The 22,231-nt window shown below is 32.6% G+C and overlaps 2 protein-coding genes across 2 annotated transcripts in view; both read right to left on the minus strand.

The window, feature by feature from the left end:
* Positions 1–568: 568 nt before the first annotated feature.
* LOC126748815 (PHD and RING finger domain-containing protein 1-like) lies at positions 569–1,279 on the minus strand. The gene is made up of 2 exons (XM_050458294.1): positions 916–1,279; positions 569–839 (listed from the first exon to the last, which is right to left on the minus strand). The coding sequence occupies exons 1-2, from the start codon at positions 1,163–1,165 to the stop codon at positions 643–645; spliced, it is 447 nt and encodes a 148-aa protein (XP_050314251.1). The 5' UTR covers positions 1,166–1,279; the 3' UTR covers positions 569–642.
* A 4,640-nt stretch (positions 1,280–5,919) lies between these two features.
* Positions 5,920–22,231, minus strand: part of LOC126748810 (uncharacterized) — a 48,945-nt gene continuing 32,633 nt past the window's right edge. The window contains exons 5-6 of the mRNA XM_050458283.1: positions 20,420–20,560; positions 5,920–12,730 (exon numbers count right to left, since the gene is read on the minus strand). Of these exons, the coding sequence (XP_050314240.1) occupies positions 12,438–12,730; positions 20,420–20,560 (434 nt within the window). The 3' untranslated portion in view covers positions 5,920–12,437. The remainder of the gene's footprint in view (positions 12,731–20,419; positions 20,561–22,231) is intronic.

Genomic DNA, 22,231 nt, shown 5'->3' on the forward strand with positions numbered 1-22,231 from the left:
GTTTCCTTACAAGATAAATTACCGTTAAATTTAGTTCTTAAAAAAGCCTTTTTGTTATATAGAGATTTAAATAGAATGGGGACACTCTGTATATCAATGATTTTTCTAACTATAAATATATCAAGCAAACTTATATCATATGCTAATGACATAGCTATTCCACTACAGAGAAATACCTGAAATGTAACAGTAGAACTGGTTAAATAACCGAGTTTGCAAAGGTCTGTGAATGGTTGAGTGGATATCGATTAACATAAAAAAAACAGTTAAGGTAGTTTAGTATAATTGACTCATATAATTATCAGTCTGAGAGTATAAACATTGATACTCTCAAAAGTTTAAGCAGAGGAGAGACACTATGTCAGTGTACTGAACTTATAAAAAAATAATTATAAAAATATTTGCGTGTTACCATCTTAAATGAAATAAGCATATAGAAAGCACAGATGTTAAACTCCGTAAACTAGTCTACAAATTCAATTAGTTTCTAACTGCAGGACAACCAAATGTTTAAATGGTTTTTTCGTATCTCGAGAATATTTTATTCAATAAATAATAAATTCGTACATTCTGCAGTATAAGTCGTTTATTGTATAAATTTAGCCCCTATAGTAAAAATCTATAAAAGATCACGCCACGTCACTAGCGATTCCTCAAGAACATAAAGTCACTCCCAGCGGCGACCAAATAATGAAAAAGCCTAAAAAAGTTCCTTAAGTGTCTCCTTAGCATCGAATCACTCGATACTATCTGCCTCGTCAGCAGCACTTTTTTCGCTTTTCTCTTCCTGATTGGGAGCGGCAGGTTTTTTATGTTTCGCCTCGAATAACGTTCATGAACTACAATTTACATACATAACAGTTAAAGGTTTCTCGTAAGCTTCTTGGGTGTTGAAAAAATCCTATAATTACTTACCCACTAAGGCCTTATAGTTGGCCCTACACAAAGGACACGTACTCTCCCTTCTAGACCATCGTTTAATGCAAGTTAAACAAAACCGGTGACTACAAGTCTCTGGACGTCCCACGAGTTTTTTTTCAGTGGGGTACAGGCAAATAGCACAAGATTCAATATTATACGATGAACCGATTAATTTAGCCTTTTTGGCAACTGGGGCACAGTCTTCGTTAGGGTTTATTTTATCGGTGAGACCCGACTCGTTCATTTTTTAAAAAAATTAATTAAGAATAAAATTGGACAAAAAAATATGAACAAAATACGTTTTCTTTTTCGGACAAAGGATGACTTTTAGGCAATTTTGACGGTTCTGGACAGGTAGGATTAGGTGTTTAATAATTATTGCACTGGTTGTTTTGACTTGTGTTAGTTTATATTGCCAAAATATACAGAAAGTCATAATATTAATACATATTTATATAAACCAACTGTTCTTAAAAGAAATACATAAGATTTTGTTGAAAAACCTTTGATGTTCCTTAAAATATTTACATTTTTCTTACAATTATATTAAAAGACCAATTACAATAGATTCCTCAGTAAACTCTTGTAAGGTAAACAAGTAAATTTAAAACAATTTCTACTGCTATAGGGCATCAATATAAATTCATTAAAAAGCTTTTCATTAAATTTGATGAAACTTTGGTATTTGTGTCAGCACTTAGAAAACACCTAAAGATCGGCTTTTTATTATTTATGCCATAACCCAAAAGTTTCATCAAAAACTTCATACCATCTATATAAAATCCTAAAATGATTACTATATTCAAAAAATTACCATATTTCATAATACATGTATAACCTAAAATTGATAATTACTTAAAATATAAAAACATATAAAGGAGCCAAACCTAAATACATCAAAGAAAAACTAATTTAGTTGTTGGGTTCAAATAAAACTCACGATCTTCTAAGACCTAATAGTATCAACGTTTCAGATTAGATATCTAATCATCTTCATGCCGATAAAGTAAGAGTAACTTGAACAAAAATGATACACTCTACATAGGGGACTTTTACACTCTTTTATCGACCCGGATATGGCCTAATATAAGCCGAAACGTCGACAACATTAAGATTTAAGGTCTTGAGGATTATTTGACTGCAAAAGTCGACCTAAACAAGAAATAAATAAATTATTGGATGCCTAAAACGCGTTCAAATCAAACTCAGGATATTCATCTTAATATTACCGACATTTCGGTTTATATCTAGGCATCTTTAGAGTGATAAAGTAACTTGGACAAAATGACTCATTCTATACAGGAGACTTTTTCACTCTTTGGCCATATTAAATTTATTTGTCCGATTTTCTAAGCCCTTGGCTAAAAAAAGCTTCAAAGCCTTTCAGGGATTTGGCGTATTTGAATTGAAATTATTTTTGCATTAAATTTATTATAGGAATTTCTTCACTTTTTTTACTGTTTTCAAACCTCTGTAAGAGAAAAAAGTTACTCGACATTTTTCGATGTTTTCTAGGTCTTCCTTCAGAGAAATTTTTCATGCGTTACAGACATTTTAAATACTTTTCCAGAGCCTTGAAATAATTATTTCTATTTTTTGCAGATTTAAAATAATTTGTCATATTTTATAGGTTTTCGGAATATTTTTTTAAGGATTTCAAATAAATTTTTCCGCTTTCCATATTTTTCAAATTTCGATTATATTTTTAGGGGTTATTACAAAATATTCGTCAGAAGCTTTCGGGGTATTTTTTTAAACAGGAACCTTACTTCATTCTTGTAACTCTCAGCAATTGGACACAAATTTTCATATTTTTCAGGTTAATTTTTTTTTACGTCGTCTAGGTCTTCATAGGTATTTTTTATACCTCCCAGATATTAATCTTCCAAGGGCACCGTGGGGTCTATGAGACCTCAGCAGCTGTTTTAATCGTAATATTTTATAAAGCAAACTCTATATGCGCTCCCCACTCCATGTAAATTTAAGTTAGGATATCCTTGAACGGTGTCTAGCGGTATTTTATACAAAATTAGTTTACAGTCAACCGGCAGTGAAATAAAATGTGTTCGACCCCACGGTGCCTTGCGCGTATATTTATTTTCCGTGTACATCATTGAAAGTGTAAGAGTATTAAAATGGCAGAAAGTTCAAGCAGTTACCACAACAAACGTGGATTGACTGCTAAAGAACTAGCTGATGAGATGAATAAATCTATGTTGGAGGAAGATGACGAAACTTTTTTTCGTGATAGTGATTCTGAAACAGACCCAGAATCGGATTATTTGGTGCAACAAGAACTTTTAGAAAGTGCTGAAGAGCTCAACGTGGAAGACCAACAAGATGATGTCGGCCAACAAGAAATAATTTTAGGTAAATCTAATAATAAGTGATCTTCAAACATTTTGGAAAAGAGAGGGAGGCGTTAACATAGTTTCTTTTATGCCAGGACCTAAAGCAGAGGCTCGCAATGTACGATCTCCATTAGAAGCTTGGAATTTACTATTTGACGAGGATATAATTTTTATAATATAACTTAATTGATTAAATAATGATAATAATTTAACTTTTAATTTTAAAAATAGGTAATTAAATTTTAGATGGGAGATACAGTAAATTAAGTAATGTAATTTTAAAATTGTCATCTAAATAGAGTTAGGTTTAATGAATTTTGGGTTCAACTTGGGTTGGGTTTGAAAAAAAATTTCCGCCTCCGGTTGCGCCTGCGGCGGGCTTTTGCAAGACCTCCGCATTTATCAGCCACGAGCCGCCACTGTGACCCCCCCTACATTTTTTTCTGGCGGCGGCGCTGGATAGCCAACAAGCTAAACTACTATTCTATAAATCAATTACGACTAAGAACGTGCTTAGTCAGCTATAACAACATATTTTAATATCTCTAGTCAGGCTAAAAAGGTGGTAAGTCCGCGCGGTCCCGGCGAAAAAAGTGCTATGTCAAGTTTTACTCGTAGTCTGATGCAATGGAATTAATACCGGCATGTTTAGTAAACAAACGGCTTGTATTCAGTGCACGTGTGTTTATTAAAAACTTTACGTTATAGAGAAAAAAAGGAAGAAATATGGAAAAATTAAGTGACGTAAATAAGTTAATAAATTTGAGGAGCCATACTATAGGTGAAGACTGTAGGTGTAAAAGATTAAAATGTTTTGAGCGTGTACCAGAAGAGAGTCCCGTAAAAAAATCATTAAGAGTTTTAACCTACTTAACTCAGTTGATGAGCAAAATATATATTTGTGTGGTCTGATTACAACGTTGCCTATCAAACAATGAAGGCCAGACAAGAAGAACAAGATGCTTTTCTTCACGATGCTTCTTTCCGATACCGTGTAAGAAGTGTAAATAATATGCAGGGGCATGCTGAAGATGTTGAAATATGTAAAAAGGGATTTATGTCTATGCATGGAATAGGTCGAAGAAAGTTAGTAGTATTGCAGCAGTCATTCAAGCTAACAGGAGATGCACCAAAAGATCGTAGAGGTAAGCACACTAATCGCCCGCACAAGCTCTCTGTTGAAACACGAAATACGATAAAGAGTCATATTGGATCGTTTAGAGGTCGTAAAAGTCATTACAGCTTGCATGATTCGGCTAAATTATATCTACCAGAAGAACTTAATATCAAAAAATGTTAAATATGTTCTGTGAAAAGTTTCCAAATGAACATGTGTCATATGAAACTTATAGGACCATTTTTTCAACTGAGTTCAACATATCCTTTGGATACCCTAGATCTGACACATGTAGTCAATGCGACGAATATTTAGCCAAGATTAAAAGTCTAGAAGCTGAAAGACTTAATTTATCGCAAACAGAAAATGTGACTTACCGTACATTAGAGGCAGATATAAACCAATTAAACATACAGCATAGGCTACACAAAACGAAAGCAGAACAATTTTACAAAAGAAAAAGAGACTCAAGAACACGTAGCCAGAAATTGGTCTCCATGGAAGTAATCTGCATCGATTTTGCAAAAAACCTCCCGGTTCCGAATATTAGTACGAATGACGTATATTATAAACGGCAGTTGTCCACGTATGCATTCAATATCCATGTTCTTTCTACATCATAAAGCATATTTTACATGTACCCTGAAACAGTTGGAAAAAAAGGCAGTGATGATGTCTGCTCTTTGTTACATAATTTTCTACATAATTATCTTAATCCTGAAGTTCGTGAACTACAAATATTCTGCGAGGGCAGAACAAGAATTATACTATGTTTCGTTTGTTGCACTATGTAGTACATGTAGAAAAAAAGCTGGATTTGATTAAGGTTACCTATCCAATAAGGGGTCATTCGTACATGGAGTGCGATAAGGACTTTGGATTAATAAACCAAAAAACACGAGTGGAACTCCCAGAACAATGGCAAGAAGTATTCCGCATGGCAAGAAAGAAACCATCTCCTTTTCAAGTGGTAAACGTTAACCAAACGTACTTCAGATACTGGACAACATTCTTTAAAGAACGTTATAGAAGAACATGTCCGTTTCTTTCCAGGCCTATTAGGGAAATGAAAATAGAAAAGGAACATCCAGGGATGATATTTCACCGAGATAGCTACAATGGTTCTTGGGAAACTACTGCTATCACTGATCCCAAATTTAAAACTAAAATAAAGTTAGAAGCCAACGAATTTGAACTGCCAGATCACTTATATAATAAAGGTAAGATAAACATTTTGACTGTTAGAACATCCTTGTGACAGCGGAAATTTATTTTCTTTTAGAGCCTATACGTATAAGTAAGGAAAAATGGAAAAATCTCCAAGAGCTAAAGATATTTTGTGGCTCAGCTGCTCAAGACTCCTATAGCCATCTGCCTCATTTATAGAAGAAAAACGGACAACGTTAACTTTAAGCGTTTTGATTACTACGGTAAGCTTGACCAGCTCTTCGGTCATGATTTTGGTCTAATTATTATTTTTTTTGGTTCTAGGATAAATAAAACACTCAGCATCTGAAGAACCTTGCCAGATCGCCTTTTAGAAAATAAAACGGTTTTACTTTTTGTTCATATGGATTTTAAGTTTTACTATTACAATATCAAGTTTAGTGTACTTTGTGTTATAGTAGTATAGTGTAATTGCTTGACAAAACACCTTCTTTCTCTTTAAAAATTGCAATTTTGTAAAAAACGTTCTTTTACATTTTTTGAATTTGCTTTGTGACTTTTTATATTTAACTCTCTAGAGGGTAATACTCCAATACATTATTAAAACAATTTATCACCTTTTATATTTTCCCAATAAACAAACACCATAGAGTATTAACCTTTGAAGCCGTTTTTCTCAAAACTTATTTTTTTGACATAGCACCTTCTTTGCCTGTACCCTTCATATGGAATGTGCTTATATAGAGCAGTCAATTCAATGAAGCGGTTTCAATTTTTATGTTCTTCCTTACGCTTTGACAATAAGGAAACCAGGGGTGAAAGAAGAATACTTGATAAATTAGCCCCAATAAGGGATATTTGGGAACTATTTATTTCTAACTGTAAAAAATTTATACACCACATTCTTACTGCACAATTGATAAACAACTTATGGGTTACAGAGGTAAATGTCCATTCCGTATTTATCTAGCATCTAAGCCAGATAAATACGGAATTAAAATAATGATGATGAACGATGCTAGGACCTGGTATATGGTTAATGCAATTTCGTACATTGGAAAAGTTAGTACTGAAAACAATGAGCCGGTTCCTTCATACTATGCAAAAGAGCTTTCTAAACCAATTCATGGAACAAACAGAAACATTACTGTGGACAATTGTTTTCCTGTTTGAAAACATGCTTACCAACTATAAACTTACTATGATTGGAACTCAAAGGAAAAATAAAAGAGAGGTACCTCCTACATTTCTAGATGGCAGGGTGGAAGGATCTTTCAAATTTGCCTTTGATCAAAATAAAACTTTGGTTTCTTATGTGCCTAAACAAAATAAAATTATTTTTGTAACAATGCACTATTCAAACCCTGTTGATCCTAAAACAGGTAAACCAGAAATGATCTTAGACTATAATAGTACCAAGGGCGGAACAGATACCTTTGATAAACTTGCACGCATATACAACTGCCAGAGGAACACGACGATGGCCAATGAGGTACTTCTATGGAATTATAACTTGGCAAGTGAAAACAAAAAGCTTAACCGACGGCAGTTTCTCAATAAACTGTATCTTCAGTTGTTAGAACCTATGTTTCGGGTTCGCTTGGAACTTCCAACGTTGAGCAAAACCCTAAAGACCTATATAAAAGACATTTTGGGTATTCCTGAGGAAACACCTGAGGCCGTGATATTGCAAAAACGTGTAAGATGTGGATTTTGCCCTAGAGGAAAAGACAGGAAACCAAATAATATAAAATATGTTGTATAATTCCAAACTTGTACCGTATAATTTATTAAGGTTTTAATTGTTAGCATTTATTTATTTAAGTTTTTTTTTGGGTAGTTTATTTGTTTCCTTTTTTTGTTCCTAAGCAGAAGACTTTGTTATTTATTTTTATAATAAATATTTATCTTTATCTGTAATAAATTAGTTTTTTTTTCTCTGTAATATTTTAGTCTTTGATTTAAAAAAAAATACTATACTACCTTTATTGCTATATAAGATTGTTTTTTCACATATTTTTTTAAATAGAACCAGGGTATGGTATGGTATGACCCCATATATTATATGGGGTCTCTGAGACCCCACGGTGTCCTTTTATGTGTGTTAAATTAATGGTGCCCGTGGAAGATTAAGAATGATTTGTTTGATTTTCTAAGCTATTGGAATAATTGATGGTCCATGCCTTTTCAGTAGATTTTTTTTAAAAACAGTTTTTATTTCTTTCTGGTTTTCAGAGGCATATTCTATGCATTTGAAATCCTTTTCTAGGCTTTTAAAATATTTCCTTGGACTCTTTAGAGATTAAAAAAAAATTCATATCGCTACCTTCCGAAAACACCGTCACATACGATACAGCAGAGTTTGCTTCTATTACAAGAAATATCGCATCAAGCTAATTTCGACGAATAGCCGCTTGGTCAGTTGCAGTCGTCACCTGTGTTTATTCAGTTAAGAGCGTCACAACATAAAAAGAGGCCGTCCTATATACGTTTAGGTCGATTTTCTGTGAAAAGGTAAGTTCTGTTTTGTATATTTTTCCAGAAATATCGTCACGTTTTATGCTGGGGCTTTTATGGAAAATGTGTGAAATGAAGTATGTTTTTTTTTCGGGAAAAAAAATCATAATTAGGAATAGTGCGCTTTTCCTTGTAAAAAGAAATATTTTTTTTACTTTGTGCTGAAATTTGTTTATTTAGGACGTTTTTTTATAAACATTTCTTTACTTTTATGACGTTCTTACTATCCGTAAATAATACCCGTTTTTGTTTGCATAAAATGTTAAGGCGTAAGTATAACATTTTTATTTATAAAACAAGTTAAATTAAATCGTTTAATTTTTTCAAAATTTAAAAGTTTTAAGTAATACAATGTGATCGCAGTCATAATGTTTGCTGTCTGCTTATGTGCTTGTGCTGCAGAATTATGTGTAGAAGCAGCTAAAGGAGGAAGCATACTTGTTGATAATTGCAGTTTCTTTGAAGGCAGCTTCTTTAGATAATTTTTTAAATTTTGTTAGTACTTACTAGGATCGAGTGGGGTAAATGTAAACAGGGGTAATTGTAAACGCCATAGGCAATCTTTTTAAATTTGCCGCTAAAACTTATTACTTCCGGGCACAGTCTATTACCCCCTCCTTTCATACTATACAAAGATGCAGGTGTCTGCAGGCTCGATTTTAGTTTGTTTTGTGCTTTCATTCCAACCATAACAATAATTCTGTTTTTCCATTGGTGGCCACTGTGTGAATATTTATGTGAAAATTTAATGTTAAAGGTAAGTACTATAAAATAAGCTTTGTATTGTTAAAAACACCCTAATTGTTGTGCCTAAATATATTTTTAATAGTGAAAATGAAGTTTTAAAGTAAAATATTACCTTAATATCTTAAAAAAAAGTGTTTACATTTACCCCGAAAAAAAGTGAATGGGGGTAAATGTAAACGCGTGGTTGGGGTAAATGTAAACAGACTTATAGGGTAAATGTGAACATAAATTTTAGTAAATTTATTTTTTATTTGTTTCAGATGCCCAGAAAGTATATTAGAAAAACTAATGGGCCAGCTTATACCAAGGAAGACCTAGAAAATGTCGTTCGAGATGTGCAGAATAGAAATATGTCTTACAAGCAGGCACAAGAACACTACTCTGTACCAATTTCCGTTATTTCCCAGCGCCTTAATGGAAGAAGAACCGCCATTGATTCTACAGGGCGAGGTCGTAAATTAACGTTTGCTCATGACACAGAAAAGAAAATTGTCGATTACTTGTTGGCTCGTGCAAAAGCTGGATTTCCGTGCGATAAGGACGAACTATTGGATCTCATTCAGGAGTATGTAAAATCACGTAATATATCTACACAGTTTGTTGATGACCGCCCAGGTATAGATTGGTATTACTCATTTTTAAAATGGCATAAAAATCTTTTATCTTTAAAAAAGCCTGAACATCTGCAAAAATGTCGGATAGACGCTAGAAGGCCGGATGTAATTCGCAAGTTCTATGAAGATTTAAGCAACGCATTTAATCAATTCCAAATAACATCTCCAGAACAGGCATGTTTCCTTTTTAATGCGGATGAGACGGGCTTTAAAAGTGACCCAAGTCGATTAAGGCCAATCGGACAAAAAGGCAAGTCGCGTTTCTGGTGGATCAGGTCGCGAATCTACTACAGTCCTAGCGTGTGTGGGAGCAGATGGTTCTGTGCTTCCCCCTCTTATTGTCTTTAAGGGCGCTGGTGTACAAGCACGCTGGGTGTCCAAGAAAGCCTATCCTGGAACTCTATATGCAGTGTCAAAAAACGGTTGGATGGAGGAACCACAATTTTTCACTTGGTTTACCAAGGGTCTTATCCCTCATATAAAAATATAAGACAATTAAAGAATCTTTCAAACCAAACTGCGGTGCTAGTATATGATGGACATGCTAGCCATATTAGTGTTCGCATAGTTGAAGAAGCTATCTCTAACAATGTTAACCTGATTAAGTTACCAAGCCATTTGACGGATATGTTACAACCCCTTGACAAATGCGTATTTGGTCCTGTCAAGACTGTTTGGGAGAAAAAACTTCTCTAAGGAACCTAATGATGGTTTGCAAGAAACAGATATAGATACTTCTAAAGATGTTCCAGAATTCGAAGAATATCTGCAGAATCAAAACGATTCATCTAAAGAACCTAATAATGGCTTACAAGAAACAAAAAGCCCTAAAGATACTCCTGAAAATATCCCACTTGAAAGTCCTGAAACAGAAACATTACAGACGGTCCAGACGGATAACTTATCAGTTAGAGCCGAGTCTCCTCAACCAGCCCCTCCGGAATTCAAAATCTAAAAGCCTTACCCATCAACCCTAACAAGTCATCAGTACCTGATGAAGATATAACTCCCGGAAAGGCTCTTGATGAAGTAACGCATCATTTGTAAACGTTGGTTACATGAAACTTGTTCTGGCTTCGTTAACCTTTGCAATAAGTGTGGAAAGACTGTAGCCACCAAACAAAAAGAAAGTATAGCATGGTCCGTCTATCCTACCCCTAGTGGTCCATCTCATCTTCACAGAGCAGGATAAATGGACCAATGGCATACCTGTCATTATGTATATTTTTTAGTGCCTAGAATTAATATTTTTAATTCCTAATTATACCAAAAGAAATACCAATGTTATGTTATGTTATATATATTTTTTCCAATTTTATTTTTTTTATTAAAGAAGCACGTTTAATTTTTTTAAATGTGGTCCATCTCTCCTCCTTTTACCCTATTTTTCAAAAAGCAGCGTAGCCCTATGATATAAATATTGAATATTTTTAAACATCTCTACTGAAAAATAGCATGTTTCGAGTTGTGACGGTCTTCCTGGAAGGTAGCGATATGTATTTTTTTTTATTTAACGATCCAAATAAGATTATATCGTTTGTAATATCATTGGGTTTAGGGATCAATATCTTATTTTATTATCTCTATTTTATTGATTATATTTTATATAATCAATAAAATAAAAGTCCCATCCTAGTTGAACTTGCCAACGTTTCGCGCAATATATAGTTGCATCTTCAGAGCGAATTTAATATTTTGAACTTAAATCAAAAAACAGATTTAAAATGAACATTTATAAGGAACACTTCTAGGTACGGGACATCAGACAATACCTAGATACAGACGATACTATTAAAGTATAATTTATAACAGGAAAATAATTTTAGGATCAAAGAAGATAAGAAAATAATTCTAAAATAGGAATTATTTTACTGTGATAAATTATATTTTAATAGCATTGTTTGTATCCATGTATTGTCTAAAAATATATGTATGTCGCTCCATGTATATTGCAATAGGAATTATTTTACTGTGGTAAATTGTATTTTAATAGTATTGTCTGTATCAACGTATTGTCTGATGTCCCGTACCTAAAAGTTTAAATATTTACGTTCTGTATAAATGTTCATTTTAAATCTGTTTTTTTACTTACATAAGTCCAAAATATTCAAAATTCGCTCTGAAGATCCAAATAGGATTGGACTTCTATTTTAGTGATCCTTAAACCCAATAATATTAGAAACGATATAGTTTTTCATATTTTCCGGGTTCTCTGAATAGTTTTTTCATACCTCCGAGGTATTTAAAGTAGTCACTTATGTCTTCTAAACACTTACAATTATTTTTCAAGCTGGCGAAATAACGTTTTGTGACCATCAGGGAGTTCAAATAAATTTTTACGTTTTCTACATGTTCCAAGTACATTCCAAGGATTTCACGTTATTCTTTTTAAATAGTTTTGGCCCAATATACGATAAAACGTCGACAACATTAAGATTTAGGGCCTTGAGGTTTATTTGATCGTCAATAATATTGTTAATTAGAAAACTGAATCATTCCTAAGTGATTAATTAATTAATTTAATTAAATTAAAAAGTACTTGGATTTTACCAAACACATTATATCTTTTATCTTTATATTTATTACCTAATTGTATTTTTTCGAGACTGTCTTATATACAGGGGAACACTATAAAATTGATTTAGATTAAATAGAAAGTTCCCCCCCCCCGTATATAAGTAATGGATGGTACAAAACACGTTTATGAAACTTCATTTCATAGCAGTACCAACCTAATAACCATAAATTAACTTAAGTAACTAAAGCTGATATACATACGAGTTTTGTTTACTTCAAAAAAAACTATACCAATTTCTTTACATTTACATATAAGCAAGGATGTGCAATTAATTACCTGCCTCACCTCTAATCTCTTTATCTTTTTCTACCCTGTTACTTCTCAACTATTCCCCGAGGTGGCTTTTCAGAGAACCCGGTTCTTTCGTCCTCTCTCTTTCTCTCTCCTCTTCTGCCTTCATAGCTCCATGCCTCTTCGCTCCTTCGTTATTTAACCTTCATAGTTGACCTGACGTATGTTCTGTGGGGCTCCTGCGGCATCAACTTCGGTTCGATTTTTTTCAACTTCGGGTACGTCTTTATCGTTTTTACCGCTTTCGCTGTCCTCGTCGGGTTCATTTCCGCCTCTAAGCTTCTCTTTTTACTCCTGCCGAAGATTAAACTTTTCACTTTCTCGGACATGTCTTCCAATTCGTACATCGCGTCGTGAGGACTCGTCCCGAAGAAATTCTTTATTTTCGGATCCGCCTTGTGATCCAACAGCATGCTTACTATCGCAACTGCAAATATAAATTGTTGTTGATTAATTAAACTGTGTTCTTTTTTCTCCTCTAGATTATCTTGATTTGTTTAATCCTAAAAACAGTTTTACCACTAACCAAAACTCTTTATTTTATTCTTGACACGTGTTTCGCTAACGATGTAATTAATAAAACGAAAAATCCAATGAAGCATGGCTGAACAAAATAAACAAATCGTATTTATACTTACTTGTACCTATACTTTTTCTAGCTTATATAAATGAAATTGGTAACATATTAAAAAATTGCAATGTGGTATCATTATGCTGATGACACAGCTCTGTTATTTTCAGCTAACAATTGGAATGAAGTATATGATGGGGCAGAGTTGGGGTCGGACAAAATTTGCTGTTGGCTAGGTTTAAGTAAACTCAGTTTAAATTTTGAAAAAACTAATTTTATTGCTTTTTCCCCCACAAATGCAGATCAACCGAAAGATGAATATTTAAGGGTAGTATTTAATCGAACATAAGTTTTTATAATTTTTAGCACGTTTAAAAACTGGGTGGAGCAACAAAAATACTTATTGAGCATCTAATCTTTAGCATCTAATAAAGTTAATATTGTCAACTGTTTTATACTAATCTGGATAGCTATTTAAATAATAAAGCTTCTAAAAACTGTTTGAACTTCATACTTTATAATATGACAAAAGCTAGTGGGCATAAAATAAAACAAAAATAGGCATCACAAATATACTTTATTGTCTTCTATTTATAAAACAAAAAGAACAAAAAATGCCATTTTTAAAACAGTATTTGAACCACAAAACAAAAAAGAGTGAACATTAAACAAAAAATATTAATAAGACTTCAATAAATTAAAAACATCACTGAATTACCAAAGCAGGTTTGGATTTTGATGGACGTCTACGTTTTCTTTTTCGTCCAATATGGATATTTTTTGCCTCTACAGGCGGAACTGTATATTTGAATCTAATTGCTAGGCCCAGAAGATGTTTGCACATATACATCTTAAAAAACTGTGGACAACTGCAGCTACCATTCATCCAATCATCTTTTTCTTTGGAAAAAATTTGTTACTCTCCAAGTGGAAAAAAAAATTCTTTGAATTCATCAAAAGTTTCCCAAGGTTTTTCAACCTGAACATCCATTACTTGACCTCCTGGTACTATATAGACATTGTTCTTCGTGTCAACATCTAACACCTTTATTTTTTTGTCTAATTTTGCCCATTGATATGCTTTTGTCCAATCAGGAAGTTTAATAAGCGGAGTAATTGAAAAGGACTCCTCTGTAGTTTTGCAGGACCATTCGTTAACCATCTCCCACGCGATAACCAGGAAACGAGACAAAGGAAATCTTTCTCGTAATGTATTGCTATCTTTTATGGTTCTATTAAACGATTCCAGTGCGTTGTTTGTGGCTGGTGATCCTGGGGCAGCACCTAGGTACCAATTGCGATTTTGAGTTAACCACTCTTCTTTGAAATATTTAATAAAATTAGTTTGGGTTTTCCATTTCCTCATAAAAAGCTGTGATGCGCTAGTAAAATGTTCAGGATAAGTAACGGACTGTAAAGCATCAATGTCTTGTAATATAATCGGGCGTTTTTGTCTGAGCAAGTTTGTTTAACCCTGGTTTGCATTTTTGTTTTTGCATTCTCACAATGGGTTCAGGACCAAAGACTTCTGTAAAAGCATTTTGGATGCTCTTTGCGGCATCACAAACTAATACCGACGGTTGTAGAGAATGTCCGTATACAAACAAAACCTGTTCTTTTAAACTATTATATAACATGGTAAAATCTTCCTGACGCTCGTTTGTCGAAACTCCTAGACATATCGGATGAAATTTTCTATGTTTATCTGTAGTTCCTACAACTAATACCGGGAACCCTTGCCAAATCAACTTGTATGTCGCATCAGCATGGATAATATTTGCATGACGTTCTGCTAACCCCAGTAAATGTTTTGTAGACAATGCAAAGCGAAAGGACATTGGTTCATTCTCGAATATATAATAAGAAAGTACAAACACTTGGTGTATGTCCTCGGGAACTGCTGTATGATTTAATATCCATCGCTCCAGTTCTCCTAGACTTATAGTTGAGAAACCGTATTTAACGCGTCTACGACTTGATAGATAATTGTTCAATTGTTTCATTGATGGTAATTTTACTCCCTCCATCTTACTAAGACTTTTTAAAATAGCTTTAGGCTTCAAATGTAAATCAAATAGTTTGTTTGTTTCTGTCTTAACTTCCTGACTTATTCCGTAATCAGAACGAATTTCAATCGACTCGTGGTTATGGGCACCCTCTACACGATAGAGCAAAACAGCATTTGATGTAGCTTCAAACAGTAAATAAATTTGTGCCGCACACTGAGGGCCACGACGTTTTACTTTGTTACGGCGATAAAACCTTTTCTTTCCTTCTTTAGTAATATGTGTTATTAAAATAGACCAAGTATTTTCTGCACGAACAACTTCCTCCGCTTCTTTAACACAATTTTAGTTGAAATGAATTTGAAAATTAGATGCTCATTTAAAGTTTTTGAAGTTTAGTTGGTATTTTGGTAAACTGGTTTTGAAAATTAGAAGCTCATTTAGATTTTTTGTAAGCTTTGTGTATTTTTTAATGCCTGCTTTTTTTGACAGATTAAAAATGTAATGATGCCTTAAGTTTGTTCACTGATAAGATTATTTCATATACAGAAATATAAAAGTTGCCATGTTAGTTAAAATAGTTAACGCATTTTGTTGTACATCCGTAATATTTGATGCTCATTTAAAAATTTCCCAATATTTAACACTCCATGCGTCAACATGTGGTAAAACCAAAAACTGTAACTGTGTCAAAATTAATAAAGTCATTGGGTATAAATATAGAAACAAAAATTAAAATGGAATGAACATGTTGTCTTTTTAACCTGTAAAATTAGAGAATATGTGTTTTACAAATTTATTTCGTATGCTTACATTGTACAATTCATTAAGGGAATCAATATTAAGATATGGGATTCTATGGAAGTTCTATCAACTTGTCAAAATAGAATTTTAAAAATGTTATCGAAGAAACCTCGTAGATACTCTACATTGTTATTGTATGAAGACTTAAATGTCCTTAACATTAGAAATTTGTATACATTATCTTGTTTGTTGTGTTTTCCTAAAATAAATAACAGTTTTTCCCTCGTGTCACATAGTTACTCCACAAGAACGAATTTAAAAGAAAACTTTGCACATCCAAGTTTAGTAATTCATTTTGCTGTAGATTCATTACACAGTAAATACACCTAAAGTATATAATATGCTGCCATTTTCTATTAAAAAGCTGGTTATGAAAGGTGATTCCAAGACTAGAACACCAATAAAATTATTCATTCTGCAAAACAACATTTGTACATTTTTTTTTTTGTATTTGAATCTCAACATGTCTTATATTTTTGTGCTTTTTAATATTACATTATTTAATGTCCACTTTTTCATTTTTCTGTTGGCTCCTCTGTCGTCTGGCCAACTTTGTCCATCTTGCCATGCACGTCATTTCGTAAACAGAGAGTGATCAATTTAGACTCGATCACTCTCCTCAAAACAAAAAATAAGTAGTATAATAGGTATTTATTTAGCCTTTATTATTGGGTAAAATATTGTTTATTGTACTTATTAGTTATAGTTATAATTATGAAGTTTAGAGGTAATATTGTATTGTAATTTATAACTTATATGTAATATATTTTGATTTGATTTTTGAATACTGCTAAACTTTTTCATCATCATTTAAACCACCTTTAGCCAAACTTGACTTCATCACGTTTGCTATCTGAGAAGGGACTGATCTGATAAAAAAGACGATTTCGATCTGAATTTTATAAAAACAGCAACTGAATGAACTTTAAAACACTCATTTAAAATGTAAATAGATACAAAAGAAATAACTATAATAAACTTGATAATAAGGAAGAATGTGTAGGCTTTGTTTCTAGATCTTGCCAAGGCATTCGATACTGTCCCCCATGACTTGCTTCTAGATGTTTTTGAAAAGAACGGGATAAGGGGTGCAGTATTGGATGTCTTTAAGAGTTACTTGAATGGTAGGGTACAATATGTAAAAGTTGAAGATGCATTAAATGACCCTTTAAATATCAAAATAGGAGTGCCGCAGGGGACAGTTTTGGGACCGCTATTGGTTTTGTTGTATATAAATACACTGGCCAGTCTTAGGCTTCATAATGGTGTAATTGTTTCTTATGATACTGCCATAATATTCTCGGCAAGATCATGGAATGACATCAAGCAAAGTGTAATAGATGGACTTTGTATTGTTCAGAGTTGGTTACACTCATTTAACTTCACAATAAATTTAAACAAAACAAACTATATTGTCTTTTCAATAACCAACGCAAATCGTCCTTCTGTCGACTTTATAAAAGTTAAAGACTCAGATAAAGTTATTAAAGAAGTTACACATACTCGATATTTAGGTATAATAATTGATAGACTCTTTAAATGGGATCAACAGATTTTAAAACTAACATCAACACTTCGAAAATTATTATATAAATTTTATACAATTGAGAAAAATGTTGAATAAGCATCTATTATTATCTATTTACAAAACCATCATAGAGTTTTTGATAAGATATGGCATTGTTGTGTGGGGTGGGCAGTATAATCGTGCTTTATATCCATTAAACATAGTACAAAACTATATATTGAAAATAATTTAACACTTCATCCAACAAGAATTCTTTATTCGGGGGGAGGTTTTCGATGTTAGATCATTGTATGTTTTGGATGCTAGTGTTTTTGTTTGTTTATAAGAATAATAAAATCAAAAGTATAAGCATAGTTACCTAACTAGAAATAGAGCTAATGACCATATTGAAGTGCCTAAGAGTAACACTAATGCTAATTTGAGATACTTTAATTACTTTACGCCTAAAATATATAGAATTAGAAATATAAATAAAATCCATATTTTTAAGAAACAATGCAAATCTTTTATTTTTGAAAAATTAATACTAGCCTTAGTTTGAAATAACTATCTAATTAGATAAATGATTGTTATTATTGATTGGGATGCTTTTTTGGCGATGTATTTTGTTTTTCTTTTTTTCTTTTTACTGTATTATATATAATCATAATTTTTCAATTTGTTAGATTGCAACTAATGGTTTATTTGCCTTTTTAATGGTTTTTAGGACTTACCAGTATATGTTGGAGAGTATATGTGTTGCGACCTTCGCACATACAGATATTAGGTTATCTAGGTGTTACAATATTCTGTTAATTGTTATCTTTGTATCAACCTAAAAAATCTGCTACAATATTGTAAATTCAGTATTTAGGACTTAAAATAAACTTTGTCTGCTTCTTTAAAACTATGTAAATGTGTAAGTATAAAGATAATAAAAGGGGAAGGTTAATAGGGGTACTGTTCCTTCCAAATAAATAAAAATAAAAAATCCAACAAGATGGATAAATAAATGCCACCTGGTACTTACTACACATAAAAGTTATGTCGTTGTGTTTGATCACGTCTTATCAACTTACTACTCAATTAAAAAATAAAATTTCAAAAAAAAATCTGAAAACAATGACAATAATAATTATTATATCCGATGGAGCAACCAAGTCATTGTAAAAATCATTGTCAACTGAACGAATTGAAAAAAATGGGAGCAGTAAAAGAAATGGATATTTTCTGCTACTGAATATCCCATTATATATATTTAATGCGCTAAGAACTAACCACTTTCCGAAAAAGAAAAAGCGGAAAACGTGGGTGTAAAAAAAACTCCCTTCTGAACAGAATGTAGAATTCGCGTGAAAATCTGCTAAAGATTGCCCGAGATATATGATTCTGAATGGGTTAGGTTTTACAATGACTTTTTCTAAAAAAAAATGGTACATCTTTAAGGATAATTTGAAAACTCTTATAGTCATTTAAATGGGGATTTCACACACAGCTGAAGCATTTTTTGCCAATCATTTTCATATATGAACGTCCCTTGCAGCTCCAAGGGTTTTTAAGTTAGAGTCGATTTGTAAAATTATGAATAATTTTTTAAATTATTCTGTAACCTTTTGGAGTACGATTCAAAACCTGCTTAAGATAAATTAATTATTTTTTTATGCTAGGAATTGAGTTGGGGTATGAAAGCTCTATATGTGGCAAAAATTGGCCGAGATATAGTAATTTTGGTTGGGTGTGACAGTGGATTTTTCTAAACAAAAAGAATGTATTTCTTTAAGGAGAATTTGGAAACTTACAGACATTTAAATGGGTTTTTCAAACACAGTTGGGGCATTTCTCACCAATCATTTTCATATATGAAGGTCGCTTGCAGCTCCAAGGGTTCTTAAGTTAGAGTCGATTTTGTGAACCAAGGTGGATGCAGAACAATTTGTAAAACTATGAATAATTTTTATAACTATTCCTTCATTTTCAGATAGGACTCAGATATCTGTGGGTCAAAAATTGGCCGAGATATAGCGATTTTGGTTCGGTTAAATTTTACAGTGGCTTTTTCTAAAAAAAAAAAAATTCTTTAAGGATAATTTTGAAAAGTCTTATAGGCATTTAAATCGGGATTCCACACGCAGTTGGAGCATTTCTTGCCAATCATTTTCATATATGAACGTCCCTTGCAGCTCCAAGGCTTCTTAAGTTAAAGTCGATTTTCTGAGCCAAGGTCCTGGACTCAACAGAGCAATTTGTAAAATTATGAATAATTTCTTTAATTATTCCTTAACATTTTGGGTATGACTCAAAAACTGCTTAAGACAAATTAATTATTCTTTTATGCTAATGTAGTGGACACTTTAAGGTTCGATTTAAAGTCTGAAAGGCCTCTGTGACTTACAAATTGGCCGAGATTTAGCAATTTTGGTTCAGTTAGGATTTATAGTGGCTTTTTGTAAAAAAAAATTGTACTTATTAAGGATAATTTGAAAACTCTTACAGGCATTTGAATAGGGTTTTCACACACATTTAAAGCATTTCTTATAAATCATTTTCATGCATGAACGTTCCTTGCAGCTACCAAGGGTTCTTAAGTTGGACTTTGGGCAATTAGTAAAATTATGAATAATTAAACTCTACCACATTTAAAAAATAATGGCAATAAGCAAACTTTAGTTGCAAAACTATAATAATATGATCCTATCTTGACAAAAGGTTCTGATAGGGTTTTGAAAGACTTAGGTCTAAGAATGCTCTATCAAAGTTCAGCCAAGTGAAGAAATCTATTAGGAAACTTAAAAAGTAAAATAAAGGCCAATGAAAAGTCCTGGATTAATTAATGTCAGATTTAAAGAACATGTAAAATATGGAAGAGTTGAAAGGTCAAGTTGGGCTGAACATGTTTTCAAAACTGGCCACTTTAAATAGACAACTTAAGATTACAAACATTCGAAAGTTTATCAAAACTCAAAAAATCATCCTTAATAAGAATAAAGGTCCAATCCCTAATAGTCAATTGTATAGATTAATTAGTGTTTAACCTTTGTTCGACCATGCTCCACTGGATTTTTCGCTCCATTAATTATATTGTTACTATATAAGGCCACTTATAAGTAGTTTTAAATAACTTTGTATCTTCTCCCGAAGAAGTTAACGTTGTTAGCGAAACACGACTCGTGAATCAAATAAAGAGTTTTGGTTAGTGGTAAAACTGTTTTGTCATTTGAGTTTTATTACCGTTTTGAGCTTCAGCTGCATGGAATAACGCCGTTCTTCCGGAGGTTTGATCTCTGATGTTCACGTCTGAGCCATATTTTATTAACAGTTTGGCCCCCTGGGTACAACTGGATATGCAGCATATCATTAAGGGTGTAACACCTGAAATAATAAGTATGTTAAGATTGTGTATCATAGATACGGCAGGACTAGTATATAATGAGTACTCTTGAGTTATTATATTTCTAAGGATGGATTTGAGGGTACAAACGTGGTACTGGGTTAATTATTTTGGTAATTAGGATAGTTTTGGATGAGGTATTTTTTATGGTTAATTTTCTTAGTACATTTTTACTATTTTTGGGAATATTGCCACGAAACAATCGAAGTTTTTCAACGCATATTGCATCATCAAAATTTCTATTCGTTAGCGGACATTTTTGTTAATAACTTTGGAACTACTCAAGATATTTTCATGATTTTCTCACATTAATATAAAGGAGCTCCTAATAGCGGATTTGAGAGTAGAAAAAAAATCTAATCAAATTTTCAATATATTTGAGCAAATTTTTAGGAAATAATTTCTATATTTCTTGTATGGTTTAGATTTCCAAACTGACCTAGAATCATCTAGAGAAGGAACTACTAAGACTGGAAAAATGGATTAGCTTAAATGGATTCAATTAGATTACGCTAAAGAGGGGTTTCCAGAGAATTCTGAGTACAAAATTATCTGGAAACGTAGATAAACGTTGAATTTTTATGATTAATTTAATGAGATGTTTGATAGTTCACATTTTTAAACTGACCCAGCATCAGCATGTGTGGACCAGAGTAAAATCAACAGTAGACCAAAATATGAGTTTCCCTAAGGCACAATATAGCTTTTACAAATTTTGAAAAAAAAACTTGTTAGAAAAGGAACAAAGAAACTGCTTTGTTTGGGGTAGTTTTTCTAGCTCATTTCCTTAGCAAATATTTTGACTATTCTTGGGGATATTTTCAGGTAATAATTAGTTAAGAGAAAAGCGTTTCTTCCACAATAATTTGATATAAAAAACGATTCTTGAGTTAGAGGCAATTTTGTTCACCAAAATCTAAGAGCCATCAAAGTCGAAGTTTTCTGAGAGTGGATTTGAGGGTAAAAACGTCATTCTAAGTTTCACTTTCCCTCTCCCATATGATTGCAATGGTGGTTGAAAAAAAAGTTCAATTGCATTTTATCAAACACTTCAGTTGCCTGTGGAATTCTTCTATTTAACAATAAATGAGTTTTTGTCGACTGAATCTAGGACCTTTGTATTACCTCCATGGCACAGGTTTGCAGAGAAGGGATGAAGGGGAACTCCTTGGCATTATATTGAGAAGAATTCGAATTTTCGAGATTAATTTACCGATGCGTTTTACGGTTTAGATTTCCAAACTGACCTAGAATCATCCAGAGAAGGAACTACTAACCCAACTGCTTGGAAAAATTGAATTTTCTTAGTATTAAACTTACAGAAGTTAATTAAGAAAAATTAAGAAGCTATAAAAATGAAAGCCTTGGCTTAAATGGATTAAGTTAGATGACTCTGAATACGGTTTCCAGAGAATTCTGAATACAAATTTATCTGGAAACGTGGTAACTCAGAATCCCATTTGTTATGCGCGAAATCCAAGGTAGCGCCTTTGAAATCCCTAACTATGCCGCGTCTCGAATTATGCGCAGCACTTTTGCTCGCCCAGCTTATTTTGCAAAGTTTTAAAATCTATACAAATTAAATTTAATAAAATATATTGCTTCTCAGACTCAACCATAGTTTTAGGATGGCTACAGACTTCTCCGAGCTT

This window comes from Anthonomus grandis, chromosome 2 (assembly GCF_022605725.1).
Source record: "Anthonomus grandis grandis chromosome 2, icAntGran1.3, whole genome shotgun sequence".
NCBI lineage: Eukaryota > Metazoa > Arthropoda > Insecta > Coleoptera > Curculionidae > Anthonomus > Anthonomus grandis.